Source organism: Caloenas nicobarica, chromosome 25 (genome assembly GCF_036013445.1).
Source record: "Caloenas nicobarica isolate bCalNic1 chromosome 25, bCalNic1.hap1, whole genome shotgun sequence".
In the NCBI taxonomy this organism is placed as follows: Eukaryota; Metazoa; Chordata; class Aves; order Columbiformes; family Columbidae; genus Caloenas; species Caloenas nicobarica.
In genome coordinates, this window is record NC_088269.1 from 2991189 (window position 1) to 3009301 (window position 18113).

Here is an 18113-nt window from a genome sequence, read left to right on the forward strand (position 1 = left end):
TCGTCTATAGTGTCACCTCCCAGTGTCCCCAACCCCCCCCCCATGGCATTTGGGGACACGGGGGCGGCAGTGGTGACACACACACCTTTATTGCACTACGCAGAGCAGTGGGGAGGGGGTGCAGCGGCAACGCTTTTGGGGGGGCCGGGGGGGCTGTGACCCCCCTATCCCTTGTTTTGGGGGGGGGCTGTGGCCCCCTACCCTTTTTATTTGGGGGGGGGGGGGGTGACCCCCCCACCTCTTTTATTTTTTTACGGGGGGTCTCCCTGAGTTTCCCCATTCTAAATCGCAGCCCCCCCCCCCCCAGTTGGCTCAATGCTGGTGGTGCCCGAAGGAACCTCGTACCGGGGTCAATTGAGGGGTGTCCCCCCCGCATCCTCAGTGTTTCCCCCCATCTGTCACAGCAGGTTCTTGTTGCGTTTGGGGACAATCTTCCTGACGGTGCGGCGCTCGGAGATGTTCCTCTTGACGCGGATGGTGGGGGCCTGGGGGGGCTCGGGGGCCAGCGAGGGGCTGGAATGGGCCTTGGTGAGGGTGGGGGGGTCCAGGGGGGTCAGCGCCGGCCCCGCCCGTGACTCCCAGTGCTCCAGGTCCCGGGTGCCCGCACTCAGCCACGTCTCCAGCACCTGCACGTAGGTCTCGTAGCGGCGGCGCTAGAGGGGGAGGATGAGGATGCAGATGAGGAACCACCATGGGGACATCCCCGTGTCCCTGGTGTCCCCATGTCCCTGGTGTCCCCATGTCCCTGGTGTCCCCATGTCCCATAGCAGCATCTCTGCCGTGGGGGAAGACAAGGATGGAGATGAGGAACCACTATGGGGATGTCCCCATGTCCCTGGTGTTTCCCATGTCTCTGGTGTCCCCATGTCCTTGGTGTCCACATGTCCCATAGCATTCACATTTCTGCCATGGGGGAAGGATGGAGATGAGCCACCACCATGGGGACATCCCTCGTGTCCCTGGTGTCCCCATGTCCTTGATGTCCCTTGTGTCCCATAGCAGCATCTCCGCCATGGGGAGGATAAGGCTGGAGATGAGCCACCACCGTGGGGATGTCCCCATGTCCCTGCTGTCCCTAATGTCCCTAGGGTCCCCTGTGTCCCATAGCAGTGTCTGTACCATAGGGAACTTAAGGATGGAGATGAGCCACCACCATGGTGATGTCCCCATGTCCCCTGTGTCCCATAACAGCATCTCTGCCATGGGGAGGATAAGGCTGGAGATGAGCCAGCTCCGTGGGGACATCCCCATGTCCCCGGTGCGCCACCTAATGACACTAATTAGTGATTAACGAGCCCCACCTCGTAGAGCAGGTAGTCCCTCCGCAGCCGATGCTCGTCCAGCGCCCGGCCCCGCTTCTCGGGGAGGTTCCGCTGGTGCTCGTGGAGCTCCTGGGCCACCCGCTCCATCCACTCCTCGTGGCAGCGCTGCTGCTCCTCCTGCCACGGGAGAACAGTTGGGTGGGCGCTGGGGGGCACCCATGGGTGCCTTTCCCCCCGCCAAAAAACCCCATGGGGCTCACCGGGGGGCAGCGGCTGGGGGCAGCGGGCAGGATGGGGCGCACGAAGCGGCGCTGGGACCCGACAGCAGCGGGGAAGGGGGGCGAGGAGAAGAGGGCGGCCACTAAATTGATGCGCGAGATCCAGGAGAACATTTCGTCTGGTGTCCTGATGGGGATAGATGAGGTCACGGGTGACATCATCGCCCTCGCGGTGATGCCATCATCCCTTTTTTTGGGGTACTCACGGGGCTTGGAAGAGGAAGACGCGCCAGTCGGCCGTCTGCAGGCGGAAGACATTGGGGCGCTTGGTGTATTTGCTGGCACGTTCGGCCAAGGCGTGGTGTACCCCCAAAGGTTCTTCAGCCTCGGGTGCCCCATCTTCCTCCTCCTCCTCCTCCTCTTGGGGGGCCGGGGAGGCTCCCAGCCTTGGGGGACCCCCCGTTCGCCCCCCGGGTTTGAGGAAATAGAGGATGGTCCCCTTGAGCACGGCGTGGAAGGGTTTCCAGCCTCGTCTGCCCCATGGTGCTATGTGGGGGGAGAGAAGTTGGGGGGCAGGGTTGGACCCCCCCCAAAGCTGGGACCCCCCTCCAGCTCCAACAGACCCCAGCGTTGCACCCCAATTAGCCCTAAACCACCCCAAATCCCCCCTTTGCATCCCCCAGGACCCCCAGCTGGCCCCCAAACCACCACAGATCTGGAGCCCCTAAAAGCTCCAACTTGCCCCCAAACCACCCCAAACTTGTCCCCCTGGACCCTAAAACACCCCAGATATCCCCCCTGGACCCCCAAAAAAGCCAAGCCAGCCCCCAAACCACCCCAGATCTGCCTTGCTTGGACCCCCCAAACCTCCAATCTGCCCCCAAACCACCCCAAAACCCCCCTCAGACCCCCTAAAATCCCCAACTTGCCCCCAAATCACCCCAAACCTGGACCCCAAGCCCCCCTCCCGGACCTTGAGAAACTCCAAACCTGCTCCTAAAACACCCCAAATTTTCCTCCCCAGACCCTAAACCACCTCAAATCCCACCCTGGATCCCCCAAACCACTCCAAATCTTCCCCTCTGGACCCCAAGCCCCCCCCCCCAAAATCTGGGCCCCCCACACCCCAAATCTGCTCCTCTGGATCCTACATCACCCCAAATCTGCCCCTCCTAACCCTACAGACCCCAAATTTCCCTCCCCCAGATCCCAAAAGAGCTTGAATCTGCCCCCCATGGACTCTAAACCACCCCAAATCTCCCCCCCTGACCCCAAAACAGCACAAATCTGCTTCCCCCAACCCTGTAGACCCCAAATCCCCCCCCCCAGATCCCAAAAGAGCCAGATCTGCTCCCCATGGACCCTAAACCACCCCAAATTTGCCCCCCCAACCCTATAGACCCCAAATTTCCACTCCCCAGATCCCAAAAGAGCCAAAATCTGCCCCCCATGGACTCTAAACCACCCCAAATCTGCCCCCCCAACCCTATAGACCCCAAATCCCCCCCAGATCCCAAAAGAGCCGGATCTGCCCCCCATGGACTCTAAACCACCCCAAATTTGCCCCCCAAACCCTATACACCCCAAATCCCCCCCCCAGATCCCAAAAGAGCCAGATCTGCTCCCCATGGACCCTAAACCACGCCAAATTTGCCCCCCCAACCCTAGAGACCCCAAATTTCCACCCCCTAGATCCCAAAAGAGCCAAAATCTGCCCCCCCATGGACTCTAAACCACCTCACATCTGCCCCCCCCAGACCCTAAAACATCCCAAATTTGCCCCGCCAGACCCAAAATCTGCCCCCCCCTGACCCCAAAATACCCCACATCTGCCTCTCTGGACCTTATACCACCCCAAATGTCCCCCCCACTCACTTTTCTTGCCGTCAGCCTCCGCCAGCACCTTCCTGGCCAGCCAGCCCCTGCGGTAGGTGAGCACCCCGGCCCCCCCCGGCAGCTCCACCAAGGGGTTGCTCTTCTTACGGCCGGGGGGGGCTGAGCCGCCCCCCCTGCCTTCCTCCTCCTCCTCATCCCTACGGGGTGCTCAGCATCACCGGGTGCTCCCCCCACCCCAAATTATCCCCCCCCTTTAACCTCATACTCACGCTGCCCACGCCAGCTTCTCATTGCGGATGGAGCTGTATAGAGCCTGGGTGGGGGAGATCATGGGATTTAAGGGGGAAAATGGTATTTAGGGGGGAAAAAAAGGGTTTTGGGGGGTCCAGGGGGTGCCCCCCCCCCTTTTTTTCAACCTCATTGACCACCCCCCCAAACTACCTTCAGCTGCTCCCTGGGGAAATCCTGCCCGTCCATCATCCCGCTGAGGTTGGCGATGAATTCGGCGCTCGTCATGGCACGGCCGAGGCGCTGGTGGGGGGGAAATCTATGGGTGCCCCCCCCCCTTTTTTTTGTTTTGCACCCCAAAAATGCAAGGGGTGGGTTTTTAGGGTTCCAACCCCCATATTTTTTCCCCCCTCACCTGCCCGTGGAGGTCGGTGTTGAGCAGCATGATGGCACAAGTCAGGGTGTGCGCGGCATCTGGGGGGGTCCAGGGGGGTTAACTGGGGTGTTCCCCCCCCCAAAGTGAGGGCACCCACCACCCTGAACCCCAATGGGGGTGCCCCACAGCGATGGGTGATGAGTGGGGAAACTGAGGCATGGCATGGGGTGGGGGGGAAGGAAGGCGGAGGCGGGGGTCTGGGGTGCATGGCGGGGGTTTGGGGGTTCATGGGGGGGTCTGGGGGTGCTGCCCCCCCCTCGCTCACCGGGGGAGGGGAAGGCACCAGGGTTGCAGCGATGGAAGCGCCGGGAGAAGTGGCCCAGGATGCGCTCGCGCTCCTGCGTCTCCCCCGTCAGCACCAGCGCCTGCAGGAACGACCTGGGGGGGGGGGGGACCCCAAAATACTGACCCCCCCCCCCCGCTTCCCAGGGACCCCCCCCAGGTGATGGCTTCCCCCCCCACTCTAGAATCTGCTCCCCCGAACTCTAAATCTCCTCCTGTCTAGAGACTGGTGGATCAAAAGTGTGCCCCCCCCAATGCTGTAGACCCCAAATCTGAACCCCCCTGGATCCAACACACCCCAAATCTGCCCCCCCCCAACCCTATAGACCCCAAATTTCCCCCCCCCAGATTCCAAAAAGAGCCTAAATCTGCCCCCCATGGATGCTAAACCACCCCAAATCTGCCCCCTCCAGCCCCCAAAACACCCCAGATCTGCCCCCCCCACCCTATAGGCCCCAAATTTCCCCCTCCAGTTCCCAAAATACCCCAAATCTGCCCCCCATGGACCCTAAACCACCCCAAATCTGCACTCCCAACCCCAAAACAGCCCAAATTTGCTCCCCAGACCCCAAATCTGCCCCTCCTCATCCTAAAATACACCAAATCTGCCCCCCCAAAGCCCAAAACACCCCAAATCTGCCTCTCTGGACCTTAAACCACCCCAAACCTGCCCCCCCCCAGATGCCAAATCCACCCCCCTGGACCCTCCGTCACTCCAAATCTGCCCCCAGAACACCCCAAATCTCTCCTCCCCCCCAGCTCCAACCCCCCCATCCCCCCCCCCACCAAATCCCAGCCATGCTATTCATTGTGGGGGACACCTTTGCCGCCCCCCCCCCCCCAAATAAAGCCCCCCCATCCCTACCTGAGCGCCTGGTCCAGCGTCTGCCCCCCGAACTGGAACAACTCCAGGTACTCCTGGGCCACCATCGCGCTGAAATCATTGCTGTGGGGGGGGACGGACAGGAGCTTGAAGGGGGAGTCCTCAACCCCAGGGGGTGTGTGACCCCCCCCAAAAAGAGGTTCCCCCCCCACAACGTCGTTACTTCTTGCGGAGGAACGAGGCCACTTGGGATTTCTTGAAGCCGTCGAGGTGGAAGAGGCGGGTCGCCAAGCGCTGCGCGTCCCCCCGCTGGCCCTGCCCCCCCGGGGGCATTGGGGACCCCCCCGGAGGGCACCTGGCGGGGGACAAGGTGGGGGGATCAGGCGGTGCAAGGCGGGGGGGGGAGTTCCCCTTAATTCTGGCCCATTGGGTGGTGTGGATGTGGGAGAGGATGAGGGGATTGGGGGAGAATTAGGGGGATTGGGGGGTCAGGGGATTGGGGGGGGGTCAGAGGGATGGGGGGGCTGGGGGTTGGTTGGGGACAGACGGACAGAGCAGGTGGGGGTTTGGGGGTGTCAGAAAGAGCGGGGGGGGGTCCCTTAATCCTGCCCCAGTGGGTGGTGTGGGTGGGGGGTAACTGGGGGAGAATTAGGGGGGTTGGGGGTGGCCAGGGGACTTGGGGGGGTCAGAGGGTTGGGGGGGGGGGGGGACACAGACGGACAGAGCAGACGGGGCTGTGGGGGTGTCCCCTTAATTCTGTCCCGCTGGGTGGTGTGGCTGGGGAGGGGAAGGGGCGAATTGGGGGGGCTGGGGGGAATTGGGGGGGCTTGGGGGGGGGCAGGGCGTTGGGGGGGATCTGGAGGGGGAAGAGACAGATGGATTTTGGGGGCTGGGGGGGGGATTTTGGGAAGCAGACAGGTTGGGGAATGGGGGGGCAGACAGGGGTCTGGGGGGCCAGTGGGTGCCTGACAGGGACAGACAGACAGACGGGGGTCAGGGGGCACAGAGGTGTCTCGGGGGGGGAACACAGATGGATCAGGGGGTTTTGGGGGTCAGAGGGAAGGGGGGGCCCACGTGGCCGGCGCCGATGTCCCTCACCCCTGGGTGCCGGCGGGGGGGTCCCGGGGGGACTCCTGGGCCGTCGCGGGGGGGGGCAGCTCCTCCATGTTGGGGTGCGGTGACGATGGGGTGACAGGGGGGGGACCCTGCGCCGCTTCCCCCCCCGTGCAGGAAACACCCGGGGACACCCGGGAACAGCGGGGACCTAATGCGGAGGGGCGACCCCCCGGACCCCCCCCCGGCGCTGGGGGACCCCGTGGGGGGAGGGAGGAGAGGGGGGAGGGGCTGGGGGGGGGATCTGGGGGGGTCAGGGAGCTTGCGGGGGGCCTTGCCATGGGCTGATATGTGGGGCTGGGGGGCAGATTTGGGGGGGTCAGGGGGTGGGGGGGGCACTTGGGGAGATGGGGGGGGGTCAGGGGGCTCGGGGGGGGCTGGACTCCCCCTGCCATAAGCTGATATGGGGGGCTGGGGGGGCGCTGGGGGACAGCGAGGGGGGGCAAGGGGGTGGGGGGGGGCTGGTACCCCCAGCTCATGGGCTGATATGGGGGGCTAGGAGGAGGATTTGGGGGGGGCAAATGGCTGGGGGAGCATTGAGGGTGACTTGGGGGGGTCAGGGGGCTGGGATGGGGCTGGAACCCCCCCCTCATGGGCTGATATGGGGGGATTGGGGGTTTCTGGTCCCCACTTCCCTCGGGCAAATCTGGGGGGGGCAATGGTTTAGGGGGAGGCTGGTACCCCCTTTTTTGGGGTAAATCTGGGGGGGGCTGGGGGGTCTGGTCCCCCCCTCCCTGAGTGAAATCTGGCAGGGGTGGAGAGTGGGGAGGGGGCTGGTACCCCCCTCCCAGGGGAGGTTTTGGGGGGGTCACAGGCCTGGGGAGGGGCAGATCCTGGTGTCCCCCTCCTGGGGGGCAACCGGGGCTGGGGGGGTCCCGGTCACCCCCTCCTGGGGGGGTAGAGGGTCCAGGGGGGTCCCCAAAACACAGGGGCTGATCCGGGGGGTCGGCGAGCGCCAGGCCTGGGGGTCGGGGGGGTCCTGGCGGGGGAGAAGACACAATGCGGGGCGGGGGGGCGTCCCCATCAGCACCAGTGCCCCCCCATCCCTCCCAAATAACCCCAGGCTGGGGGTCCCGCACTCACCCTGCTCCGCAGCGCTGGGGACGTCCCCTTCTGGCGGGGGGGCGGGAGGGGGACACCCTCCGGTGTCCCCTGGGGTGTTGTCCCCCGCCACGGTGACGAGCAGGGCGGCTCGGTGGGGACGGTACAGGGGAACCCCCTGGGGGGCACCCATGGGTGGGGGCAGCCGGCTCTGGAAGAGGGGGTTGGTGTGGAAGTGGGGCTCCTCAGCATCGAGGTCTTCATCCCGCGAGGAGCCGCCGTCGTCGTCATCATCCTCATCATCGTCATCATCCTCCTCCTCGCTGCTTCTGGGGTCCTGCTGCTCGGGTGAGATGGTCCCATCCATGGGCATCGTCATGGGCGAGATGGTCCCATCCTTGGGGACGTTCTCCTGTGAGATGGTCTCATCCATTGGCATGAACTTGAGTGAGATGCTCCTGTCCATGGGGACGTTCTCCTGTGAGATGGTCCCATCCTTGGGCATGAACTTGGGCCAGATGGTCCCATCCATGGTCATGGACTTGGATGAGATGGTCCCATCCCTGGTCATGGTCTTGGGCAAGATGGTCCCATCCTCGGGGACATTCTCCTGTGAGATGGTCTCATCCATTGGCATGAACTTGAGTGAGATGCTCCTGTCCATGGGGACATTCTCCTGTGAGATGGTCCCATCACTGGGCACGAACTTGGGCCAGATGGTCCCATCCATGGTCATGGACTTGGATGAGATGGTCCTATTGCTGGTCATGGGTGAGATGGTCCCATCCATGGGCTTGATCTCCTGCAAGATGGTCCCATCTGTGGTCATAGACGTGGGCCAGATGGTCCCGTGCGTGGTCATGTTCTCCTGCAAGATGGTCCCATCCTGGGGCACGAACTTGGGCCAGATGGTCCCATCCATGGGCTTGTTCTCCTGCAAGATGGTCCCATCCGTGGTCATGGACTTGGACGAGATGGTCCCATCCATGGTCATAGTCTTGGGCAAGATTGTCTCATCCTTGGGCTTGTTCTCCTGCGAGATGGTCCCATCTGTGGTCATGGACTTGGACGAGATGGTCCCATCCATGGTCATAGTCTTCGGCAAGATCATCTCATCCTTGGACTTATTCTCCTGCAAGATAGTCCCATCCGTGGTCATGTTTTCTTGCGAGATGGTCAAATCCATGGTCGTGCATTTGTATAAGATGGTCCCATCCATGGTCATGCTCTCCTGTGAGATGGTCTCCTCCATGGTCATGGCCCTGGGCACAGATTTGGGTGAGATGGTCCCATCCGTGGTCTTGTCCTCCTGTGAGATGGTCCCATCCATGGTCATGGTTGTGAGTGAGATGTTCCTGTCCATAGGCATGTGCTCCTGTGAGATGTTCCCACCCATGGGCACAGACTTGGGTGAGATGGTCCCATCCGTGGGCATGTTCTCCTGCGAGATGGTCCCATCCATGGTCATGGTCATGGGCGAGATGCTCCTGTCCATGGTCATGGGCTTGTACGAGATGGTCCCATCCATGGTCATGGTCATGGGTGAGATGCTCCTGTCCATGGTCATGGGCTTGTACGAGATGGTCCCATCCATGAGCGTGGACTTGAGCGAGATGGTCCCATCTATCAGCAGGTGTTCCTGCAAGATGGTCTCATCCATGGGGGAGATGTTCCCATCCATGGACACGGACCTGGGCGAGATGCTCCCGTCTTTAGACACGTGGCCATGGTGCCTGTTGCAGGTGCCCCCACCCGTGGACATGTGCAAGATGCTCTCATACGCGAATTCCCAGCCTTGGTAGGGACCCAAGTCCACGGGTGTGGACTTAGGTGAGATGGTCCCACCTGTGGGCATCTGTTCATGTGAGATGGTCCCATCTGCAGAGACGTGGAAGATGGATATGGATCCATGGCCTTGGTGCTCATGGAAGATGGTCTCATCCACGGAAATGGACTTGGGTGAGATGTTCCCACCTGTGGACTTGTGGAAGATGCTGCTGTATGTGGATCCGCAGCCGTGGTTCTCATGGAAGATGTTCTCGTCCATGGGCGTGAACTTGGGGGAGATGCTCCCATCTGTAGACACATGGCCATGGTGCTCGTGTGAGATGCTCCTGCCCGTGGACACATGGAAGATGCTCTCGTATGCGGATCCGTGGCCTTGGTTCTTGTATGAGATGTTCTCATCCATGGGCAAGATGGTCCCATCTGTGGGCATCAACCTGGGTGAGATGGTCCCATCTTTGGGCATGAACTTGGGGCAGATGGTCCCATCTGTGGGCATCAACTTGGGGGAGATGGTGCCATCCGTGGCCATGGTCTTGGGTGAGATGGTCCCACCCATGGGCATGAACTTGGGTGAGATGGTACCATCTGTAGGCATCAGCTTGGGCGAGATGGTCCCACTCATGGGCATCAGCTTGGGTGAGATGGTGCCATCCGTGGTCATGGTCGTGGGGGAGATGGTCCCATCCGTGGGCATCAGTCTGGGGGAGATGGTCTCATCCGTGGTCATGGTCTTGGGGGAGATGGTTCCATCCTTGGGCATCAAGCTGGGCGAGATGGTCCCATCCATGGGCATCAAGCTGGGCGAGATGCCCCCACCGCTGGCCACATGCTGGTGTGTGACGTTCTCTCCCGTCGCCGCAACCCCACACCGGTGCCCGCTGCTCCCGGCGCTGTCCCACCCCTGCCGGGGGGGCCGGTCGCTGTCCCCCCCGTCCCACTGTCCGTCCAGGGCTCCCTGCAGCTCCTGGACACACAGCTGGGCCTGCAGCAGGCTGGCCCAGAACACGTCGGTGCCACCGGCTGTCACCGCGGCGGGTGTCACCGCGGCGCGGGGGGTCGCCCCTTCGGCCCCCGCCCCCGAGAAGACGATGGCGTCCTGCGCCGCCAGGACCCCGGGGGTGGTGGCGGGGGGGGTCTTTGGTGGCTCCATGGCGCGGTGTCCCCGCTACGGCCGCCCCCGCGGCGCACGCGGGCAGCCGCCCGTCCTGCCCGTCCTGCCCAGCCCCATGGCCGGGGGTCAGACCTGGGGGAGAAGGGGGAGATGGGGTGGGTGGGGGGTCCTTGTAGGGGGTGGGAGAGGGAGAGGAGAGAGGGATGGAGGGAGGGAGGGAGGGAGGAGGACACAGAGAGATGGAGGGAGAAGGGAGAAGGAAAAGACAAGGGTGGAGGAGGGAGGGATGGAAGAAGGGAGGAGGAAGAGGAAGGGAGGGAAGGAGGAAGGATGGAGGGAGAAGGAAGGGAGGGAAGGATGGAGGAGGGAAGGATGGAAGAAGGGAGGGAGGAGGAAGAGGAAGGGAGGGAAGGATGGAGGAAGGAGAACAGAGGAAGGGATGAAGGAAGAAGAGAGGGAGAAGGAGGGAAGGAAGGAGAAGGGAGGAAAGGAGGAGGGAGAAGGAATAGGGAAGGAAGGATGGAGGGAGAAGGAAAAGAAAGGGAATGAAGGAGGGAGGGAGGAGGAAGGAAAGAAGGGAGGGAGGAAAGGAGGGAGAAGGGGAAGAGGAAGAGAGGGAAGAAGGGAGGGAGGGAGGAAGAAAAGAGGGAGGGAGGAAGGAGGAAGGAACAGAGGGAGGGAAGGAACGATGAAGGAAGAAAGGAGGGAGGAGAGAGGAAAGGACGGAGAGATGGAGGAAGAAGGAGGGAGAGAGGGAGGGAAGGAGAGATGGAGGAAGAAGGAGGGAGAGAGGGAAGGAGGAAGGAGGCAGAGCTGGAGGGAGGGGTCAGAGGAGGAAGGAGGGATGGAAGGAGAAGGAGGAGGAGGAGGAAGAGGCTGTGGGGAGCGGGGGTCAGGGTGGGCCCCTCGGCAGGGTGGGGGCCCAGCACCCGCGCCCCGTGTCACCCGTGTCACCCGTGTCACGGCCCCCGCGTCACCTGCGTCACCCGCGGCTTCCGGCCTGGCCGGGGCAGGAAACGGGGAGGGGAGGGGGCACCCAATGGCCCCCCCGCACCCCAAAACCCCGCAGCACCCACCGCCACCGTGGGGGGGTCACGGGTCACCCACTCGTGTGTCCCCCCCCCCAGCACCCCTGTCCCACGTGGAGGGGCACCCAAATGTGCAGCTTCCTGCAGCACTGGGGGGGGGGCCCCAAACAAAGCGGGGGGGCGCTGGCACCCCATTGTATTGGGGGGGGTCACTGCTGGCGGGGGTGCACCCCAAAATGGGTGCTGCTGCGAGCTGTGGAGTGCCCCCCCAAAAACCCCTGTGCCCCTCCCAAAGTGTCCCCCGAGGGGTGAGGGGCACCCAAAGGGTTAGGGGTGCGCTCTGGGGAGACCCCAAAGCGGGGGGGGGAATATAGAAGCTGGGGGGGGGGGACTCAGGGGGTGGGGAGGCACCCCAAAAGTTTGCACGGAGGCTCTTAGGGGTCCCCAAGGGTTGGGGGGCACCCCGAAGGGCGTGGGGGGGACCCTAAAAGGGCGGGGAGGACCCCAAAGGGTGGGGGGCACCCAGAGATCCGCGGGGACTCCGGAGGAGCCGTGGGGACCCTCAGGGGTCATGGGGGACCCCAAGAGTTATGGGGGGGCACCCAGGGGTGGGGGCGCCCCGAGGGGTTTTGGGGGGAAGCTCAAGGTTTGAGGGACCCTCCAGGGCGGGGCGGGGGGGGCTGGGCGGGGCTGAGGGCTCTGCGGGGGCCCCAAGGGAACCCCCACCCCGCCCCGGGCCGTGGGGACCCCCCGGGGTCCCGCCGTGTCCCCCCCGCTCCCCTCCCCTTACCGGCAGTGAGAGCGCAGCGAGGGGCGTGGCCAGCGCCGGCCCCGCCCCCTTCCTCCCGCCCCAGCGCCGGGGGCGGGGCCAGGGGGTCAGCCCCGCCCACTGACACGCCCCCTACGGAAACCACGGCCCCCGCCCCCCAGCGCCGGGCCCGATCCTGCCTCCAAAGGGGCCCGATCCTGTCCCCCGTGGGCCCGATCCTGCCCTGCCATGGGCCTGATCCTGCTTCTACTGGGCCCGATCCTGCCCTACAGGGCCCAATCCTGCCTCTCCTATGGGCCCGATCCTGCCCCCCATAGGCTGCTCATGCCCAACGGGGCCCCCATGGGCCCAATCTTTCCCCACCATGGGCTGATCCTCTCCCCATGGGCCCGATCCTGCCCCACCATGGGCCCGATCCTCTCCCCGCATTGGCTGAATTTGCCACACAGGGCCCGATCCTGTACCCCATGGGCCCGATCCTCTCCCCCCCCAACCCGGCCTGATCCTGCCCCTCCCACCCCAAACCACGCACCCCAAACTGACACAAACTCTTTATTCCCCCACCCAGGGGGGCTGACAGCGGGGAGGACCCCCCACCCATGGGTGCCCCCCCCCACCCACGGGTGCCACCGTCACTTGCGGCGCAGGTAGAAGGCGGTGACGGCCGGGGGAGCCGCCAGGCCCAGCGCGGGGCCCGGGGACGTGCTGAGGAAGCGCCCGGGGAAGGCGGCTGACTCGAAGGTGTGGGTGGTGCCACCAAAGGTCTTGTAGAAGGTGTAGGGGGTGGCGTCGGCCGCCCGCGAAAACAGGTCCAGCAGCCCCACCTCCTGCCATGGGGCACGGGGGTCACTGCTGGGACAGCACCCCCAGTGCCACCGTCCCAGGGAAGCCCCTTGTCCAGGTGCCACTGTCTCCAGGTAACACCATCTCCAGGTGTCACCATGTCAAGGTGATACCGTGTCAAGGTGGCACCTTCTCAAGGAAACTCAAGCTCCGGGTGATGCCATCATAGGGTGACACCACCCTGGGAAACCCCCCCACCTCCAGGTGATGCCATCGCGGGGTGACACCATCCCAGGGAACCGTCCGCCTCTTGGTGACAGCGCCTCAAGGTGACACCACCCTGGGGAACCCCCACCTCCAGGTGACACCACCTCAGGGTGATACCATTTGGGGATGACACCATCTCAAGGTGTCCCCACCTTGGGTTGACCCACCTTGAGATGACCCATGTTGGGTTGACCCACTTGGGTTGCCCACCTTAAGTTGACCCACGTTGGGTTGACCCACTTCTGGTTGACCCATCTCTGGGTCCCCACGACTTCAGGGTGTCCCCACCTTGTATTGGCCCATTTCTAGGTGCCCCGCCACCCCAGGGTGCCCTCACCTTGGGTTGTCCACTTTGGGTCCACCCACCTTTGGGTCCCCACTTTGGGTTGCCCACCTTGTGTCGACCCTTTGGGGTTCCCCCACCTCCGAATGCCCCCCACCCTGGGCCACCCCCCACCACAACCCCCCCATTGTCACCTCCAGCTTCAACTGGGGCTCGGGGCCGGTGCCACAGGACAGGGCCTGGCTGCCACCACGGATGCCCACGATGAGGGGACAACGCCGGCGCTCCAGGTGAGGGTTGGGTACCACGCTGATGGGTTCTACGAGGAGAAAGGGGTGGGTGGGAGCACCCATGGGTGCCCCATGTCCCCCCCACCTCGCCATGGGTGGGGTGGCACCCACCTTCCTGGGCAGCGTTGGCACCCTGGAGGCTGGTGGCCACCAGGTGACCGTCGTGGAGGCAAAGTCCCTTCTGCTCCGTGTCCCTCACCACGTAGTGGTAGGGCTGGGCCACCACGTGGGACTCGGTCGAGGCGATGGTGGGTCCTGTAAACGCTGCCAGGGGACACGGGGACGTGGGGACACGGGGAGGGGGCACGGGGACATCATGGGTGTGTGGGGACGTGGGGCATCATGGGGACGTGGGGACATGGGGCATACAGGGATGTGGAATGGGGGGACATGGGGACGTGGGATTGGGGGACATGGGGACACGAGGCATCACAGGGATGTGGGATTTGGGGACATGGGGCATCACAGGGATGTGGGATGGGGGGACATGGGGCATCACATGGACATGGCTGTGATGGACGTGTGGGGACATGGGGACACAGGGATGGGGCACACAGGTGTGATGGGCACCTGGGGACACAGGGACATGGGGACATAGGGACATATGGGCGTCACAGGGGTGTGGGGATGGGGGACACGGGCACGTGGGGACAGGGATGGACACAGGGACACCAGGACATGGGGATGGGGACACAGGCGGGACGCAGGGAGAAAAGCGCTACCTTCCCCCAGGAAGTCATTGAACAAGGCCACCATGTCAGGGTCGATGACAGACTCTGCCGCGTCCCCTGTCCCCGCCATGACGCCAGGAGGGTCCCTAAGGGACCGTGACTGCCACAGATGTCCCTGGGGACCCTGGTCCCTGCTGCAGCCCCCGGGGGGAGGGCAGGAGGGGAGGGTGAGGGCGGGTGCCACGCGGGGTGACTCGGGCCCTCGCTGTCCCCACCCTGTCACCACTCACCTGGTGGCAGCTCTGGGCACGCGGGACATGGCTGAGCCTGCACAAAGGGACCACGTGTGTGACACAGGTGACGCAGGCAGGGGGATCCTCCCCGCCCCGATGCACCCAGTTTGCCAACAGCCTCCTGGTTATCAGTAGGTTCCAGAGTGAACGCCCGCAGAATGTGGTCCAAACGGGCTTGTCCCCATCCCTGTCCCCAGCGATACCTGCAAATCCGTCAGTGGCTGAGGTCCTGTCCTGTGTCCTCTGGGTTGTGTCCCCCCCACTGGGTGACAGTGGCACTTATAGAGTGGGGCGGGGTGGAGGGGACAGACCCGCCCCAGTAATTGTGCGGGAGGAGCTAGGCGGGGTGACGGGGTGATGGCGAAACGCCACCTGGTCCCTCTGTCCCCTGCGTCCCCACCCCGTGATGCTCATGGTCACTGTGGCTGGGGTGTCCCCTGAGCCGTGTCCCCAGAGTCCCACATGTCCTGTCCCCATGGTCCCACCTGTCCTGACCCCATGGTTCCATGTGTCTTGTCCCCGAGGTCCCACGTTTCCTGTCCCCAAAGTCCCACGTATGTTGTCCCCATGATGCCCATGTGCCCTGTCTCCACCATGCCCGTGTCCCCTGTCCCCATGGTCCCATGTCCCCCACCCCCATGTGATCCCCATGGTCTCATGTGCCCTGTCCCTGCTGTGCCCACGTGTCTTGTCCCCAAGGTCCCATGTGCTGTGTCCCCAAGGTCCCGTGCGCCCTGTCCCTGCTGTGCCCACGTGTCTTGTCCCCAAGGTCCCGTGTGCTGTGTCCCCAAGGTCCCATGTCCCCCATCCCTGCTGTGCCCATGTGCCCCGTCCCCACGGTCCCATATCCCCCGTCCCCACGGTACCACGTGCCCCATCCCCGCTGTGACACGCCGCACGGTGCCGGTGACAGCTGGGTGTGCCGGGCGGGAGGCGTCCCCGCCGCCACCAAATCCGGGAAGGGACTTGGCCGTGGGGCAGCCCCACTGATGTGTCACCCCCCGCTCGGGGATGTCCCGTCATTGTCCCCAATGAGCCGGTGGCGCAATACCGGCCTTCCTGCCATGGTGACGCAGGCGGCGGGGGCCACCGCTCGCCCTGTCCCCACCCGCACGTCATGGGGACCAAAGTGTCCTGAGCATCTTTATTCCCACGGGATGTCACCGTTCCCAGGGGGATGTCACCGTCCCCAGGGGGATGTCACCATCCGCAGGGGGATAGCGCCATCCCGGGGGGATGTCACTGTCCCTGGGGTGAGGATGTCACCACCCCAGGGGGGATGTCATCATCCTGGGTGAGATGTCACCATCACAGGGGATGTCACCATCCTGGGGGGGATGTCGCTGTCCCAGAGGGGATATCACTGTTCCCCGGGGGAACATCACCATTCCAGGGGGGATGTCACCATCCTGGAGGGGGATGCCACCATCCCTGGGGTGAGAATATCACCGTCCCGGGGCAGATGTCACCATCCCTGGGGTGAGGATATCACCCTCCTGGTGCAGATGCCACCATCCTGGGGTGGTGACGTCCCCGTCCCCAGGCGCAGGGGGACTCAGCAGAGCTGGAAGTAGAAGTCGAGCAGGTGGGTGGCGTCGGGGACCTGGGACAGCCCCAGGGGCTGGTGGCTGCGGGCCGCGGTGCACAGGAACCAGCCGGGGTTGGCGGCCGACTCGAAGCGCCACAGCCCGTCCTTGTAGGAGCGGAAGAAGGTGAAGGCGGCCGAGGTGGCACTGTCGCGGGGCAGCGCCCGGATGTCCACAGCCTGGGGGGGGACACGGGGACACTGTGTCACTGGTGGGGTGACAGCGCCGGATGGGCCTGCAATGGTCCCCAGCCCTGCAGTGGCCCCGTTTCTGTGGTGTTCCCGGTCCCTGTGGTGTCCCCACCCCTGCAACGCTCCATCCCTCTGATGCCTGTGACCTCTGCAGCATCCTTGTCCCCACAGTGTCCCCTCACCACGGTGTCCCCATCCCTGTGATGCCCCAGCCCCTGTGATCCCATGGGCCCTGTCCCCACGGTGTCCCCATCCCCAGGTGTCCCCTCCCCGTGGTATCCCCATCCCCTTGATGTCCCTGTGGCATCCCTGTCCCCACCGTGTCCCTGTCCCACGGCATTCCTATCCCTTTGGTGTCCCCATCCCTTTAGTGTCCCCGTCCCCATCCCTGTCCCCATGGTGTCCCCATCCCTGTGGCATCCCTGTCCCCACAGTGTCCCCATCTCTTCGGTGTCCCCATCCCTTTAGTACCCCATCCCTTTGGCATCCCCCATCCCCATGGCATCCCTGTCCCCACGGTGTCCCCACCCCCATGGCATCCCCATCCCTTTGGTGTCCCCATCCCTTTGGTGTCCCCAACCCCATGGCATCCCTCTCCCTGTGGAATCCCCATCCCTTTAGTGTCCCTGTCCCTTTGGTGTCCCCATTCCATTGATGTCCCCATCCCTGTGGCATCTCCATCCCCATTGTATCCCTGTCCCCTCAGCATCCCCATCTCCGTGGCATCCCCATCCCTCTGGTGTCCCCACAGCATCCTCATCCCCACAGCATCCCCATCCCCGTAGTGTCCCCATCCCGGTGGTGTCCCCGCAGTGTCCCCATGCTGTCCCCAACCTGCAGCTGCAGGGTGGGCTGGCTGGCGGGGGGACTGGCCAGGCAGCGCGTCCCATTCTGGATGCCCAGGATGGTGGGGAGCCGGGCAGGCTCGAAGGCACGGTTGGGCACCCAAAACACCTTCTCTGCGGGGAGGGGACACACATGGGGACATCAGGACATGCCCAACATGTCCCCGTGTCCCCCCGCCGTGTCCCCATCTCACCCTCGAGCGCCGCGTTTGCCCCCTGCAGGTGCCCGGCCACCAGCTGGTCATTGCGCAGGTAAAGCGACTTCTGGTTGACGTCCCAAATCCTGCCAGGGGACAGCGGTGACACCAATGTCCCCCCCCAGGTGCCACCCTGGGGTGCTCCCCCCACCCCACTCACCGATACTGGAAGACTTTGGTCTGCGGGTCGAAGCCTTCGGCCTCTGCGCAGAGGAAGAGGAGGGCGAGGGTGAGCGCGGGCCGGCACGCCATGGCGCCCCAAGTCCTGCCGTCTGCACCCCCCCTGCCCTTATAACCCCTCCTGAAATTCCCAGCTTGCGGAGGCGGGGGGCTGCCGGTGGCGCAATTGGTCCCTAAGGTTCCGCTTCTGCCGTCCCCACCCCCCCGGGGGGTCCCCGGTCACCCACTCACCCATGGGACCCCCCACCCCAAAGCCTGGGACAGCGGCTGGGAGGAAGGAAGGAAGGAAGGAAGGAGGTTGGCGGTGGTGTTGCTACACAGCTGGTGGGGTTGGCTCCGCCCCGCCGGAGGGGTTGGCACGGCTGGGGGTGGCACTTGGGGACGATCGCACCGGGGTGGGGACATGGAGACACAGCCAAGGGTCACCGCACCCCTTGAATCTGCGCAACGCGGGGCTCGAACCCTTAACCTCAGCGCTGGGGGCGCGGCGCCCTCCCCCTTGCGCCACCGAGCGGGGCGCGCCGCGCACGCAGCTGTCACCGCGGCGGAGCTGCGCATGCGCAGTGAAGCCACCCAGTCAGCCGGGAAGCCG

The 18113-nt window shown here is 64.3% G+C and overlaps 3 protein-coding genes across 5 annotated transcripts; all 3 read right to left on the reverse strand.

The window, feature by feature from the left end:
• Window positions 1-113: 113 nt before the first annotated feature.
• Window positions 114-11998, reverse strand: LOC135998461 (uncharacterized). The gene is made up of 14 exons (XM_065651640.1): window positions 11957-11998; window positions 7282-10270; window positions 6184-7177; window positions 5309-5440; window positions 5128-5208; window positions 4246-4358; window positions 3960-4018; window positions 3758-3847; window positions 3586-3629; window positions 3356-3513; window positions 1747-2026; window positions 1523-1667; window positions 1302-1439; window positions 114-653 (listed from the first exon to the last, which is right to left on the reverse strand). The coding sequence occupies exons 2-14, from the start codon at window positions 10175-10177 to the stop codon at window positions 399-401; spliced, it is 5385 nt and encodes a 1794-aa protein (XP_065507712.1). The 5' UTR covers window positions 10178-10270; window positions 11957-11998; the 3' UTR covers window positions 114-398.
• A 567-nt stretch (window positions 11999-12565) lies between these two features.
• On the reverse strand, window positions 12566-14359 carry LOC135998462 (interleukin-36 receptor antagonist protein-like). Its single transcript, XM_065651641.1, has 4 exons — window positions 14281-14359; window positions 13670-13822; window positions 13463-13587; window positions 12566-12762 (listed from the first exon to the last, which is right to left on the reverse strand). Exons 1-4 carry the CDS (start codon window positions 14357-14359, stop codon window positions 12568-12570), a joined length of 552 nt encoding a protein of 183 aa, XP_065507713.1. The 3' UTR covers window positions 12566-12567.
• A 1299-nt stretch (window positions 14360-15658) lies between these two features.
• On the reverse strand, window positions 15659-17926 carry LOC135998558 (interleukin-1 receptor antagonist protein-like). Of its 3 annotated transcripts, none has more exons than XM_065651787.1 (5): window positions 17749-17926; window positions 17502-17544; window positions 17339-17427; window positions 17134-17258; window positions 15659-16287 (listed from the first exon to the last, which is right to left on the reverse strand). In XM_065651787.1, the coding sequence occupies exons 1-5, from the start codon at window positions 17924-17926 to the stop codon at window positions 16078-16080; spliced, it is 645 nt and encodes a 214-aa protein (XP_065507859.1). In that variant the 3' UTR covers window positions 15659-16077. The 3 variants fall into 3 exon arrangements, with proteins under 3 accessions (XP_065507859.1, XP_065507861.1, XP_065507860.1); XM_065651789.1 differs by having other exon boundaries at window positions 17753-17783; XM_065651788.1 differs by lacking the exon at window positions 17749-17926 and having other exon boundaries at window positions 17502-17618.
• Between the last annotated feature and the right edge of the window lie 187 nt (window positions 17927-18113).

Coding starts and splice junctions, on each gene's coding strand:
- LOC135998558 (XM_065651787.1), bottom strand. CDS start 17,926: ATGTCCCCACCCCGGTGCGATCGTCCCCAAGTGCCACCCCCAGCCGTG. Junction 17,545..17,748: donor GTGGGGGGTCCCATGGGTGA/GTGGGTGACCGG, acceptor TCCTCTGCGCAG/AGGCCGAAGGCTTCGACCCG. Junction 17,428..17,501: donor ACCAAAGTCTTCCAGTATCG/GTGAGTGGGGTG, acceptor GTCCCCTGGCAG/GATTTGGGACGTCAACCAGA.
- LOC135998462 (XM_065651641.1), bottom strand. CDS start 14,359: ATGGCGGGGACAGGGGACGCGGCAGAGTCTGTCATCGACCCTGACATG. Junction 13,823..14,280: donor CAATGACTTCCTGGGGGAAG/GTAGCGCTTTTC, acceptor GTCCCCTGGCAG/CGTTTACAGGACCCACCATC. Junction 12,763..13,462: donor AGCCCCAGTTGAAGCTGGAG/GTGACAATGGGG, acceptor GCCCCATGGCAG/GAGGTGGGGCTGCTGGACCT.
- LOC135998461 (XM_065651640.1), bottom strand. CDS start 10,177: ATGGAGCCACCAAAGACCCCCCCCGCCACCACCCCCGGGGTCCTGGCG. Junction 4,019..4,245: donor TGGTGCCTTCCCCTCCCCCG/GTGAGCGAGGGG, acceptor GGACCCCCCCAG/ATGCCGCGCACACCCTGACT. Junction 2,027..3,355: donor GGAGGCTGACGGCAAGAAAA/GTGAGTGGGGGG, acceptor CCCCCCACATAG/CACCATGGGGCAGACGAGGC.